Genomic DNA, 12873 nt, shown 5'->3' on the forward strand with positions numbered 1-12873 from the left:
AAATAAGACAAAGGAAAAGAAGCTGAGAGAAAGGTTGAAAAGAAACATCAGTGAAAGTTTGAAACCTCATAAGAGGTAGGCAAATTTAAATACAGCCAACTTACATATCTGCTATAGTGAAGTATAAGCACTATAGTGAGGATGCTCTGCACCTCTCAGCCTGAAGAAGCAAGGAGAAAAAATTTCAAAAAAAAAAAATTTCTCTAAAAAAATATTGAGAGGGAATCAAGGACCAGATGGAAATGACCTCTGGAGGAGACACACAGCTATAGGTCTGCTTGATCCTGATCTCTCTCTCTCTCTCTTTTTTTTTTTTTTAATAATTTCTTCCCAGGTACAATCACTAGCTTTTTCTCAAGTCATTTCAGGGATCTGGAGGGACACCACCTGCCCCCTTCCCCGCACACACAATGACGCTGAGGTCCCTGGAGAACAGCAGCAGCACGTCCTCCACCTTCCTGCTGAGCGGCGTGCCTGGGCTGGAGCACGTGCACCTCTGGGTCTCCATCCCGCTGTGCTTCATATACCTCGTTTCCATCCTGGGCAACTGCACCATTCTGTGTATCATTAAAACAGAGCCCTTGCTCCATGAGCCTATGTACCTCTTCCTGTCCATGCTGGCTCTGACCGACCTGGGTCTGTCCCTTTGCACCCTCCCTACAGTGCTAGGCATCTTTTGGGTTGGGGCGCGTAATATTGGTCATGATGCCTGTTTTACCCAGCTCCTTTTCATTCATTGCTTATCCTTCCTGGAGTCCTCCGTGCTACTGTCCATGGCCTTCGACCGCTTTGTGGCCATTTGTCGCCCCTTGCACTATGCGTCCATTCTCACCAACACCGTCATTGGCAGGATGGGCCTGGCCTCCCTGGGCCGCAGTGTAGTGCTCATTTTCCCATTACCTTTTATGCTCAAAAGATTCCCGTATTGTGGCTCCCCAGTCCTCTCACATCCTTATTGTCTCCACCAGGAAGTGATGAAGTTGGCCTGTGCAGACATCAGAGCCAACAGCGTCTATGGCTTGTTTGTCATTGTTTCCACAGTGGGTGTAGACTCACTCCTCATTCTCCTCTCCTATGCCCTGGTCCTGCACACCGTGCTGTCCATCGCATCCAGGGCCGAGAGACTCAAGGCTCGTAACACCTGTGTCTCCCACATCTGCGCTGTGCTGCTCTTCTACACTCCCATGATTGGCCTGTCTGTCATCCACCACTTTGGGAAGCAGGCGCCTCATCTGGTCCAGGTGATCATGGGCTTTGTGTACCTTCTCTTCCCTCCACTGACGAACCCCATCGTCTACAGTGTGAAGACCAAACAGATCCGAGATCGTGTGACCCAAGCCTTTTGTTACTAGCTAGTATTGGAGGCACTATTTCCTTAAATATGCCCTTATTTACTTACTCAACAAACAAGAAATCACAACTGTTACACAACTCTCCCTCTGGGGCAGGGTTGGGGGGTAGGAAATTCACTGCAGTATGGTGTGGTAGATTCTGTTTTCCCAAAATGGCCAGAAATGTTTCCAATCCCACATTCTCTTCTAGAAACTTGTCATTCTTCCATCACTTCTCCCTTTGTAACTGGTTCTGACCTTGTAACAATTGAATGTTGTGGTAGTGACCCCATAAGACTTCAAGGCTAGGTCATAAAAGGCAATATGGTACCCGTTCTCTCTTTCTTTCTCTATCCCCTTTCCATCTCTACGTCTATAGGCATCTGTTCCTCTATCTATCTCACTCAATGCTTGCTTGCTTTTCAAAGCCAGTCACCAGACTGAGCAGAAGCCCAGACCACATAGACAGCCCACATGTAGGGGTTTTAACCAGTAGACCCAGCTGAGGTCTCAGCCTTAGCTGGGTCATTATCAACTACTAGTGAGTCAACAAATCTTTGAACTGTTCCATCTCCCAACCTTCCTGCCTCTCCAGCTGCCACCCAATGAAACAGACAATTAATCCTACTCTGAACCCAGTCCAGATCACAGATTTCTAAGCTAGATAGATGTTTGTTTTTCAGAGACACTGCATTTTGGGGTGGTTTGCTATACAACCAAATGTTACTTGTGTTAAGCAAAGAAATAAATTGATTAATTAAAAAGAAATTGATAGAGGAGCTAAAAGAAAGATATCTTCCTTGAGCTGGGGAAAGAGAGTGGCATGAAGGGGTTCCACGACTTGGTCTAGCAGCCAGCCGTAAGGGACACCTAGCAGTTAGGCAGCCAAATCGGAAAATTACAGTCTATAAGAACAGTGTGTGCAAAACTGAGAAAGAGGTGTGAGAGAGAGGACACTGTAATCAGGGAAATATCTGAAACTGTCTTTGCTGTCACAGTTGTTCCCTGCAAGTCAAGGAAGGGTAGAGAATTACGGGGGTGGATGGCAGTGAGTGGTAAGAGGTTGAGGCACCAACCACATCAGAACAGTCATGAGCCAATGGACTAAAGAGAGAGAAACCCTTATAACTGACTATGTGTGTTTTACAATTGTACCTCCACATTGCTCCAGATGAAAAATTATCTTTTGAGTAATATTTGTCAGTATAGAATCTGTAACTTTGGCTTGGAGGTATCTGTGAGGAAAGCAGGTCTAGATAAGATGCTGCCAAGGAGAACTTTGAACATCTAGAGGGAAGCACGTTCCTGCCTGTGTTTAGTGCAGGGTCAAGAAAGGGAGTGGCAGAGGGAAGAAGACAAAATTCTCCATTACGACCTTTATGTGAAGCCAGTTCTCATTTGAGGTTAGTCTCATTTAAGGCTATCTAGCACCCTTGACGTTGAACTCTTGGTGGGTCGTGCGCCAACCCCCCCACCAGTGCCTCATCCTGTCAGGCATGAGAAAGAGAGTGATTCTGAAATGGTGGTTTATGGGACCTTGGCTGTCACTCTGTGGAAGATCCAAGATCAATTACACAGCAAATAGAATAAAAGAGAATATGTGTTTGAGTGTCATGGGTGGTTTACATCACGAGATGTAATCGTGTGTCTGTGTACGCACAAAACTTCAGAAAAATCATAAAGCCCAGGCAAATTCTGAAGCATGCATACAGCTCCCAGCTGGAATCTATATCCACGCTATCTATGTACCTGACATTTTAGTCCTCCTATGGGAGTCATGTTCTCTTATATCTTACAATGAATTAAAGAGTTATCATGATACACTGGTCAATATACAACACTTGGAGTCAGGTTTGGAAGGTTCTATTTTCTACGTGACTTAGCAAAATTATTTTATTGTTATAAGCTCAGTTTTCTCTATCAATGTCATTCCCACAAGACTCTCTACACATTTTAAATATATGATATAGATGAAAGTTTCAAAAAAAAATCTTAGCCTGTTTTTCAGCTCTAAATAAATTGTACTTACTTTCATGCCTAAAATAAAACCAATAACACAGAGTAAAATCCATCAATCATGGAGAATGTATAATAAGTCAAAGAGAGAGCCCTCCAACAGCCTGAGGGGGAGGAGAATCATGGGTCATTTTCCAGAGGGGCTGCCTTAGCTGAGTCTTAAAGAATAAGCGGAAGTTAGATGAACAAAACTGTGTGGCTGGAAGAACATTCCTTCGTTCCACAAAGGGCGGTTGAGTGGGCTCTTTTCTAGGCAGAGTCTGCATTCTAGGAATACAGAGGGCAAAAGAATGATGGATTGTGTTTTTGGCTTACATTTTGGTGAGAGAGACAGATAGTAGCAAAGTGAATGGTTAACCATTTTAGTCAGTGCTAAGTGCTTTGAAGGAAGCAAAGTAGGGTAACAGGTGGAACGTGATGGAGGAATCTGTGAGCTGGGGAGGTCTCCATAGAGGGGATTTTCAAGCAAAATTCTAAATTATGCAACGGAGTGAGACATGAAAAGATTTAAAGGAAGAGCATTCCAAACAGGCAGAACAAGTGTCAAGGGCCTGAAATGGAAAAAAAGTGGAATGTTATAGGAAAAGCACAAGGACCAGTGTGGCTAGAGCTAAGTTAGCAAGAAGCTACATTAACTGGTGGAAAATTATCAAGTAATTATTTGATATTAAAGACAGGAGAGAAGCGTGCTAGGCAAAGATGATATTTCAAGGTCACTGTCAGAAAAGATGCTTCATGTAGGAAGTTAAAACATGGCCATGAGAGGTAGTTTAACATGGTCTGAGGGACCCAGGATCAAGCGCTCATATCTAAGATCATAATTGTTAAACTTTGCAGCATAACTAACCCAGAACAGATGGGAACAGGGAGGGGATGAATTGTACCTTTCTATAAGAAAACTAAGGCCCAGACTCCTCTGATAAAGTTGTTAAAAAGAAAGGCAGTTGTTGTAAAAGGCCATGACATTGCAGCCAAGCCTGGATAACAGCCTTTATGCATGGAATGTGGAACCAACCTCATTCATTCATTTATTCATTCAACACTGAATGATTGACTTTCGTAAAGGTTACTTGTGATAAATTGGTAAACAAGACACATTTGTTACCCTCAAAGAATTTATAGTCTAGTAGGGGTATCTAGAGTAGTTTAGTGTTTAGAATGCTCTACAGATTGAGTCCTAAAGGTCAGGTTAGAATTATCCATGTGAAAATGAGAAAAAATATAGTTCTCTACATAAAGCAAGTATTTTGGGAAAGAATCAAGAGATGATCAAAGAGCACTACTTGTTTAGAAACTATAAATAATTCTTGTTGAGAACCACCCAAGTGGTAGATTGAGAGAAGGGTATCCTGAGATGCAGCCAGGCACACACAGGGATCAGAACTTGCAGTGACTGTAGACTGAGTAATTCTTTCCACCAATTACTATTGAGTACCTGCTTAATATCAGTCAATGTTCTTGGTTTCAGGAATAGAGCAGTAAACACAACAGAAAAAAAAACACTGTCCTCAGGAGCCTCAGATTCTGTTGATAAGCTTAGATATAGGCAAGTTATAAACCTGAAAAATAAAGAAGATAGAATGTTGAATGATGAAAAGTGCAGTGAAGAAAAATTAATGTAGGAAAGGGGTATTAGCTGTACTCAGCAAACCTGTATTTTTTTTCATTGAATAATATTTTATTTAAAAAATTTTTTTAATTGAAGTATAGTTGATATACAATCTTGCTTTAGTTTCTGGTGTACAGCATAGTGATTCAGGCATACATATATATATTATTTTTCATATTCTTTTTCATTATAGGTTATTACAAGATATTAAATATAGTTCCATGTGCTAATTTTTAGATGGTCAAGAAAATCTTCTTTGAGGTGTTATTTCAAGGAAATGAAGAAGCGACACAAGGATATCTTGGGGAAAGGATTCCATATGAAGAGAAGAGCATGTGCAAAACTTCAAAACAGGAACGTGTCTTGTATGTTTAAGGTAGGTTAAGACTCACAGTCTGGCACAGTGAAAAAGAGAACACAGCAAGAAAAAGAGAAAGGGAGATGGTGGTGATGATATTACTTAAGCCACTAATAGAGATTTGGAATTTCAATTCAGAATGTGATGGAAAGTCATTGGAGAAGAGTGAGCAGGAATATAACATGGTACCCTTTTTTTCCAGCTTTACGGAGGTATACTTGACAAATAAAATTTGTGTATATTTAAGGTGTACAATGTAATGTTTTGATATATGTATGAATTGTGAGAGGGGGGAGGATATAGCTCAAGTGGTAGAGTGCACGCTTAGCATACACAGGGTCCTGGGTTCAATCCCCAGTACCTCCTCCAGAAATAAATAAATAAGTAAACCTAATTACCTCCCCTCCAAAAACAAACAGTAAAAGGTGAAATGATTATACAATCAAGCTAACTAACATATCCATCACTTTACATAGTTACTTTTTTGTGATGAGAATACTTAAAATCAACTCTCTGAGCAAATTTTCAGTACACAATTCAGTTATGATTCACTTTAGACACCATACTGTATATTATTAATCTCTGAAGAGTACAAAGTTTCAGTTATGTTGGATGATTAAGTCCTGAAATTCTAATGCTACTCTTCTCACTAAATTATTTTAGTTGTGTTTCATTCTGCTATTTTTCAAAAATATGTCATTTATGTTAATACATAATGAGCTTATTATAGTCATTTTAATAAATTAATAAGAATTTAATGTTATCAATTTCCTCCCTCTCTACTCCACTGAACAAATGGATGAATAGATGAAGAGTATAGCAAATTTATAGATTAAGATATGTCTCAGAAAGCAGTAGTGCAAAGAATAAAAAAGTTGATAGGAGACTTAACTGTGAGGTATGCATAAAGCTAACTGCATGTATAGACCAAACCAAAGAATAGAAACAGCCCCTTTAATGAGAAGCTGATGAAGTATTTACCTAGGGAAGTACTATAGTCACATTTGCACTTGAAGATGTTCAGTCAGCCTATGACATAGAGAGAATGGATTAGGAAAGGGGGTGGGAAGAGTTGATAAAGGAAGAACACGTAGGAAGCTGTTACAGCAATCCAGATAAGAACTCATCATGTCAAGTACCATGGTAGAATCGTCAAGAAAAGTGAACAGTATCAGGAGATATTTAGAAGAAAGAAATTTCATGACTTAAAATTTTCATGACTTTTTTCATACCTTGGCTGTATATTCATTGGACTAAACAACAGGAAGAAACAGACGAAGTTTTCTCCCAGGTTTAAGCTTTGAAGAATTAAGTGTATAAGAGTTCTACTTAAGGAAATAAAGAATACTTTATAAGGAACAGGCTTCAAGGGAGGAGTTAATTAATTGCATTTTGAAGATACTGATCTCCAGATGCCTGAGCTAACACAGAAAGTATGCAGTGGTTAAGAATTCAGTTATAAGATGAATGAGTTCTGGGGGTGTAATGGACTGCATAGTGACTAGAGTTAACTATGCTGCATTGCATATTGAAATATTGTTAAGAGAGTAGATTTAAAAATTTCTCAAACACACATAAAATAAATGTACCTCTCAGGTGACAGATAAGTGAACTAACGTTATTCGGTAATCACTTTGAAATATATACATATATAAAATCACTGCATTGTACTCCTTAAGCTGCACAATGTCATATGTCATATCTCTCTAGAGCTAAAAAGAAAAAATTTATAGAATAAATGGAATAAAAGTACTCTTTCAACATACACATAAACACACACACAAACACACGAACTCAGGTTCAGGAATAGACTAACATGAGTTGAATCCAGATCACATCACTTACTAGCTGTGTGTCCCAGGAAAGTTTTTGAGTCCTGGAAGCTCCTGCCTTCTTATCTGTCAAGTGGGGAGAAGTAATAGTGCCTCCTAATAGGTTAAAATAAGGAATAAATCTGATAAGGTACCGGATATTGTGTAAAGCATTTGGTATAATATATGGTTCTTAATAAATAATCAATAATTGTGAGATATTATTATTATTATTATTCTCATTACAAAGCAGTGTCAAAAGGTATTTGGAGCTAATGGGTCTAGAGCTTGGAAGAGAATTCCATGGTACAGAAATGAACTCGTGACCTGAGATCCTATATCAAACCTATTGTAAGGCAAGGCTACCCAGTCACTTTACCTCTCCCAGAGACAGCCGAGAACTGGAGTGACACACTCAAATCCCTGCAGAGGCTGTGCGGTAGGGTAAAGGCATGAAGTAAAACTGTGGAAGACAAATAGCGAGTGGTGAGGTGTGACTCGTGGAAAACTCTATCTTAGGGGACATGACCACTCACCTCCAGAATCTGGGCTGATGTTACTAAATATGCTAATTCATAAGAAGAAAATACAAATCCAGATTCTTAGGTAAAATGTCATTTTTTTCCAAAAGGTTGGGAACTAATTCAATTTTAACAGTCCCACAGTTATATGCATTAAATAAGGCATCCTCTAGCAAGCTTTGTCCTGTGAACCACCAGTTTGCACTTCTGGCCTGTCAATGTCTCCCAAAGAGCCATTTTTTTTTCATTTGTTCTTTTTCCTTTATATTCTGAAAGACAATGGAGCACAAGGCTTAACACAAAGGCAGTGGCCCCCAGAAGGCCTGAGCCCAGCCCTCAGGTCTGCAATTTTAGCAATTACTCAATTTCTCTAAACTGTAAGTTTTGGATGAAAGTAATATCTACTTTGGATAATCATTATAAGAACTAAATGAGATACTGTATGTCATGTATCTGGTAAAGTGTAGAACAAATCATATATTATCAATTAAGTCTGGGCAATACATTTGCCCCTCAGATATATAACCTTATTTCTCCAGAGTACTGAGTTTATCCAGCCAAGATTTTACTACCTCCTACCAATCTTACCCCAAATGAAAAGGAGGGTGACATCCCAACACGTCCCTTACCTCTTTGTTCATGGCTTCAGTCTTCCCAGCTACCACAGCCAGGACCAACTCTTCAAGGCCCTCACCTGGAAAGGCTAGAAAAGAGATTTAGGTCTGATACTTTCTTGGACGTTCCTCAGGGGACGTTCTCCTTTCTTCCAATTTTTTTCTTTCTTTTATCCACTGGATTTTTGTTTCAGGTTTTGAGGAGCTTATAATAATATCTACTTATTAAGTTAAGAGTCAAAACATGAATGCGTAGAAATTTTGAGAGCTCCATTTTTTAACCATTTATCATTTGTTGTACAGCCTTGAGGAAGCTGCTGCATCTGTCTGGGCTCTGGTTCCTTTATCTGCAAATAAGGGACTTGGCATCAGTGAGTTCTAGGGCTCCTTCCCTCTTGTAAGAGTCTTTGCTTTCTGGCTATGTCTGTTTGTTCTGGCCCGAGCTTTCATCATGCCTCCAGTGAGAGTGGGCCAGCTGTTTTCTAGGTGCTTGGCCTGAGAGGAAGCAGAGAAAGATGCAGCAGCGAGATCGTAAGATTCCTTCAGGTACATGGACTTCACACTTTACCCCAATCATAGTACCCGAGAATGGGTAGAATGAGTGTTTTAAGTGAGTGGATAATATCATCGGTGTTACTTTTACTAAAGATCACTCTGGCTGCAAAATGGAAAGCAAATTGGAGGGTATTATGGAAACAAGGGGCCAAATTAGAAGGCTGTAAAAATTTCTCACAGGATAGGATGGTGATTTGGACAAGGATAATGGCAGAAGAGATAAAGAGAACAGGGAAAACTGACAGATGGTTGAGAGAAAACTTGTATAGGACTTTGTGTTGTTTGGATGTTGGAAACAGAGCGAAATAGTGCCCATGGGTGTAAGAACAGGTATGAGTAGGGAGAAGTAATAAGTTCTCTGGCCCTTAGGAAAGCAGACAGCAGTGTTCTGGCAGACTCTACAGCCTTTACTTCCAGCTTGGCATCATTGTAGCAATGGGAAGGGAGATGCCTGAGGGAGCGATCCTGTGCTGTTATCTGAGGTGATTCACATAATATAATTTCAGGTCTCTGTCGACAGAGATGCTGGAGACTTTAAGCTTAAGAAATAAACAATGCTTTTATTCAATGGTGGTCACTCATGAACTCACAAACTGATCAATGTATACTGAGCCCTTTTTCATCCAAGTATGTGTTAAACCAATAGGGATGCAAAAATAAGTAAGACATACAGACATACATAGATCATAGAATTTATAATTGGACCAAAGCAACCTATCTTTAAATAATTAATGGCTAATAATTGTCAAAATTTTGTTGTAGAAATCAGTACAGTGTGAAAGGAAATACAATTCAGATCTGTAGTACTATACTTGGAGCAGGAGGGGGTCAGGAATGTATTCATAGAGGAAGTGTACTTAAGCTGGACTCGGTTAAAGAGCTAAATGAAAGAAAGAGGCATTGAAGAAATTTATCTGTTCAGCAGAATAATGCCCCCCACAAGGATTCCAATGTCCCAACCCCCAAAACTTGTGAATATGCTACTTTATAAGGCAAAAGATACTTTGCAGTTGTAATTAAGGTCAGAGACCTTGAACTAGGGAGATTATCTTGGATTATCCAGGTAAAAGCAGAGAACCTTTCCTGGCTGTGGTCAGAGGGAGGTGTGACTATGGAGGAAGGCACAGGGAGATGTAACATTGCTGGCTTTGAATACGGAGGGAGGGAGCCATGAGTCAAGAAATCTGAGTAGCCTCAGAGGCTAGAAAAGGCAAGGAATCAGATTCTACCCTAGTGTCTCCTGAAAAGAATGCAGGCATGCCAACACCTTGATTTTAGCCCAGTGAGATAGTAGGATTCGTGTCAGACTTCTAATGCATAGAATTGTCAGATAACGCTTTTGTGTTGTTTTAAGCCATTAAGTTGATGATGATTTGTTATGCAACAGTAGAAAATTAATATGGCATTCCTGACATAAAACACACCAGAAGCAAAGGTTTAGGTGTAAGTGACAGTGTGATGCATTTCTGTTGTACCAATGAAATGCTGCACTTCATCAGACACATTAACAGGTATAGTAGAGAAAAGCAGGTACTGAATGATGGAAAGCCTTTGTGCATATATAGAGCCTTGCTACTGTCTTCTACTTATCAGACACCTATTGAAAGTTTTCAGATGTGGTTACAGTTATATTTTAAAAAGATCTTTCAAGCAGCTAATCTCAATGCACAGGATGATAAGATAATCCAGGGAAAGTTTTAAATATGAGCTAAAACAACAGCAGTAGGAATTGATGGGCAGAAAAGCGATATTTTATTAAGGGAGGATAGTCATAGTTTGCTGATCCAACCTGGTTTAAAACACGTATTTGCTTCCATGTCTACACCTAAGTGTGACTGTCTTGCAAGTGAGGACAGTGCTACTTTTCATGACAGTTAAGCAGCATGCTAGCCTCCTTTTTCAAACTGTCTTCAGGATGTCTTTGAATATTGTTGCATACGTCTGTAGATGAGTTGCTTTGTGGACTTTGTGAATTTCCTGTAAATTATGTTTGTTTTTATAACAACAGAAACAACAACAAAAAAAACCTTAGTGATTTTGTTCTCTCCCTGCCTGTTCCCAGAACCCTCACTTCATAGTGGAATTATTGTAGCAACTCCCGTTGACCTCACTTCTTCATTTTTCTCCAATTCAACCCATCCTGCTCAGGCTTTCAGACATGTCTTTCTTAAAATTTGATTTATCATGTTAGGTGTTTATGGTACAGATTAAGTTGGTTAGAGTTTCCAAGATTTTTCTACGTCCTCCAAAATCTGGTTCACTCACACCATTGAAAATTGTCCCTCAGTATTTGCCAAATTAAATGCTCTTTTCCAGCCAGACTAACATCCTTCATCACTGCTATGTGCCCTGTTGGTTTACTTCTCCTTGACCACAGAGTGAATCTACATTGCATATATATATAGGTTTAATAAATGCTACTTGAATAATAATCTCAATCTGTCCAAATTTTATCATTCTTTAAGGATTGACTCAAACCCATTACATAGCGTTTTGTTGCAACTACTCTTAAAATGTGAATTAAACCTCTGGAGTCATATCATACATCACCTGTTTATTTAATCTTTTTTAAAATTTTCTATTATATGCCTGACTTTATGATAATTACTGTACTGCACATTTTCTCACTCTCCCCCAACCCCAGGCCTCCACTAGATAGTGACTGCTGTGGAACTGAACATACAGTAGGTGCCAATAAATACTTACTGGTCGATCATTTATTACCTCCATATTTCCCTTCTTATGTCCTATATATGTTAGACAACTTCCCCAAAACCTTCTCCCTGATTTGTCGAGTCTTTACACAGTACACAATGGGGTTCATTGGGGCGGCAACAACAAGAATATATCTGCAATAAGGATTACAATAAGGGGGCTTTTGTGCTTGGCAAAGCGGTGTATGGCTGCCAGGGTGATGATGGGTATGTAGAAAATGAGCACAGCACAGATGTGGGAGACGTAGGTGTTAAGGGCCTTGAGTCTCTCTGCCAGAGATGCGATGCTGAGTACAGTCTTCAGGATAAATGTATAAGACAGAACAATTAAAGCCAAGTCCAGCATAGTGCAGAGAGCAACAAAGAAGCCATAGATAACATTGATCTTGTTGTCAGAGCAGGCCAGCTTCATGGTATCATGATGAAGACAGTATGAGTGAGAGAGGACATTCTTCTGACAATATTTCAGTCTCCTTAGAGTGAAGGGAAATGGAAGCACTAAGAGAATGCTTCTGGTGGCTAAGATCAGTCCCGTTTTAGCAACTTTTTTGCTAGTGAGGAGAGAATTATATCTCAGGGGGTTGTGAATGGCAAGAAAACGATCGAAAGACATTACTAGAAGCACTGAAGATTCCATGACCGTGAATCCATGGATGAAGAATTCTTGAGCAAAACAGGCATTGGGTGAAATTCCCATGGCATTGAATAAGAAGATTCTCATCATGGTAGGAAGAGAGGAGAAAGACAGGCCCAGATCACAGATTGCCAACATGGCAAGGAAATAATACATGGGCTCATGAAGTGAGGGCTCTGTCTTTATGAAAAAGAGGATGGTACTGTTGCCTAAGATGGCAACCAGATACATGAGACAAATGGGAATGGAGATCCATAGGTGAGCATGTTCCAGTCCTGGAATTCCAATCAGAAGGAAAAGTTGAACCTCAGAGTTGTTGAGAACAGACATAATCAGTGGGAATATGAACTCAGCTCGCTGGCCACATCTGAAATCACATAAACAGAAAGCAGTCACACTTTTGGATAAAACTTAGTGTTGGGAGATAAGTCATTTTTAAATACACTACTTAGAAACATATTTGATGTAATATTAATAAAATTTAATTTTGAACATTTATCAAATGTCCTTAAACATGTTCATGTCCTCCAACATGGGAATTTTACTTATAACAATTGATCCTAAGATCCTTTTTGCCAAATATTAAAATTGTGTCAAAGTAAAGCTGCTTTGATTCAGTCAGTGATGGACACTCAGAATCTCTTCAGCATGAAGCTCAGTCATCCCCCCGTTGGCTCCATAACAAGATCCCTGACTTCATGGAAGAAAGT

At 39.7% G+C, this 12873-nt stretch overlaps 2 protein-coding genes across 2 annotated transcripts; one reads left to right on the forward strand and one right to left on the reverse strand.

Annotated features, from left to right (window-relative positions):
- The first annotated feature begins 410 nt into the window (after positions 1 to 410).
- Positions 411 to 5203, forward strand: OR51G2 (olfactory receptor family 51 subfamily G member 2). Its single transcript, XM_010952690.2, has 2 exons — positions 411 to 1351; position 5203. Coding segments are annotated over exons 1-2 (942 nt in total).
- Positions 5204 to 11635: 6432 nt separating this feature from the next.
- On the reverse strand, positions 11636 to 12493 carry OR51A7 (olfactory receptor family 51 subfamily A member 7). Its single transcript, XM_010952688.2, has one exon. The coding sequence runs from the start codon at positions 12491 to 12493 to the stop codon at positions 11636 to 11638; it is 858 nt and encodes a 285-aa protein (XP_010950990.1).
- Between the last annotated feature and the right edge of the window lie 380 nt (positions 12494 to 12873).

Source organism: Camelus bactrianus, chromosome 10 (assembly GCF_048773025.1).
Source record: "Camelus bactrianus isolate YW-2024 breed Bactrian camel chromosome 10, ASM4877302v1, whole genome shotgun sequence".
Taxonomy (NCBI): domain Eukaryota; kingdom Metazoa; phylum Chordata; class Mammalia; order Artiodactyla; family Camelidae; genus Camelus; species Camelus bactrianus.

What these genes read in the sequence shown, in the direction of transcription:
- OR51G2 (XM_010952690.2), top strand. Translation starts at nt 411, where the DNA reads ATGACGCTGAGGTCCCTGGAGAACAGCAGCAGCACGTCCTCCACCTTC.
- OR51A7 (XM_010952688.2), bottom strand. Translation starts at nt 12,493, where the DNA reads ATGTCTGTTCTCAACAACTCTGAGGTTCAACTTTTCCTTCTGATTGGA.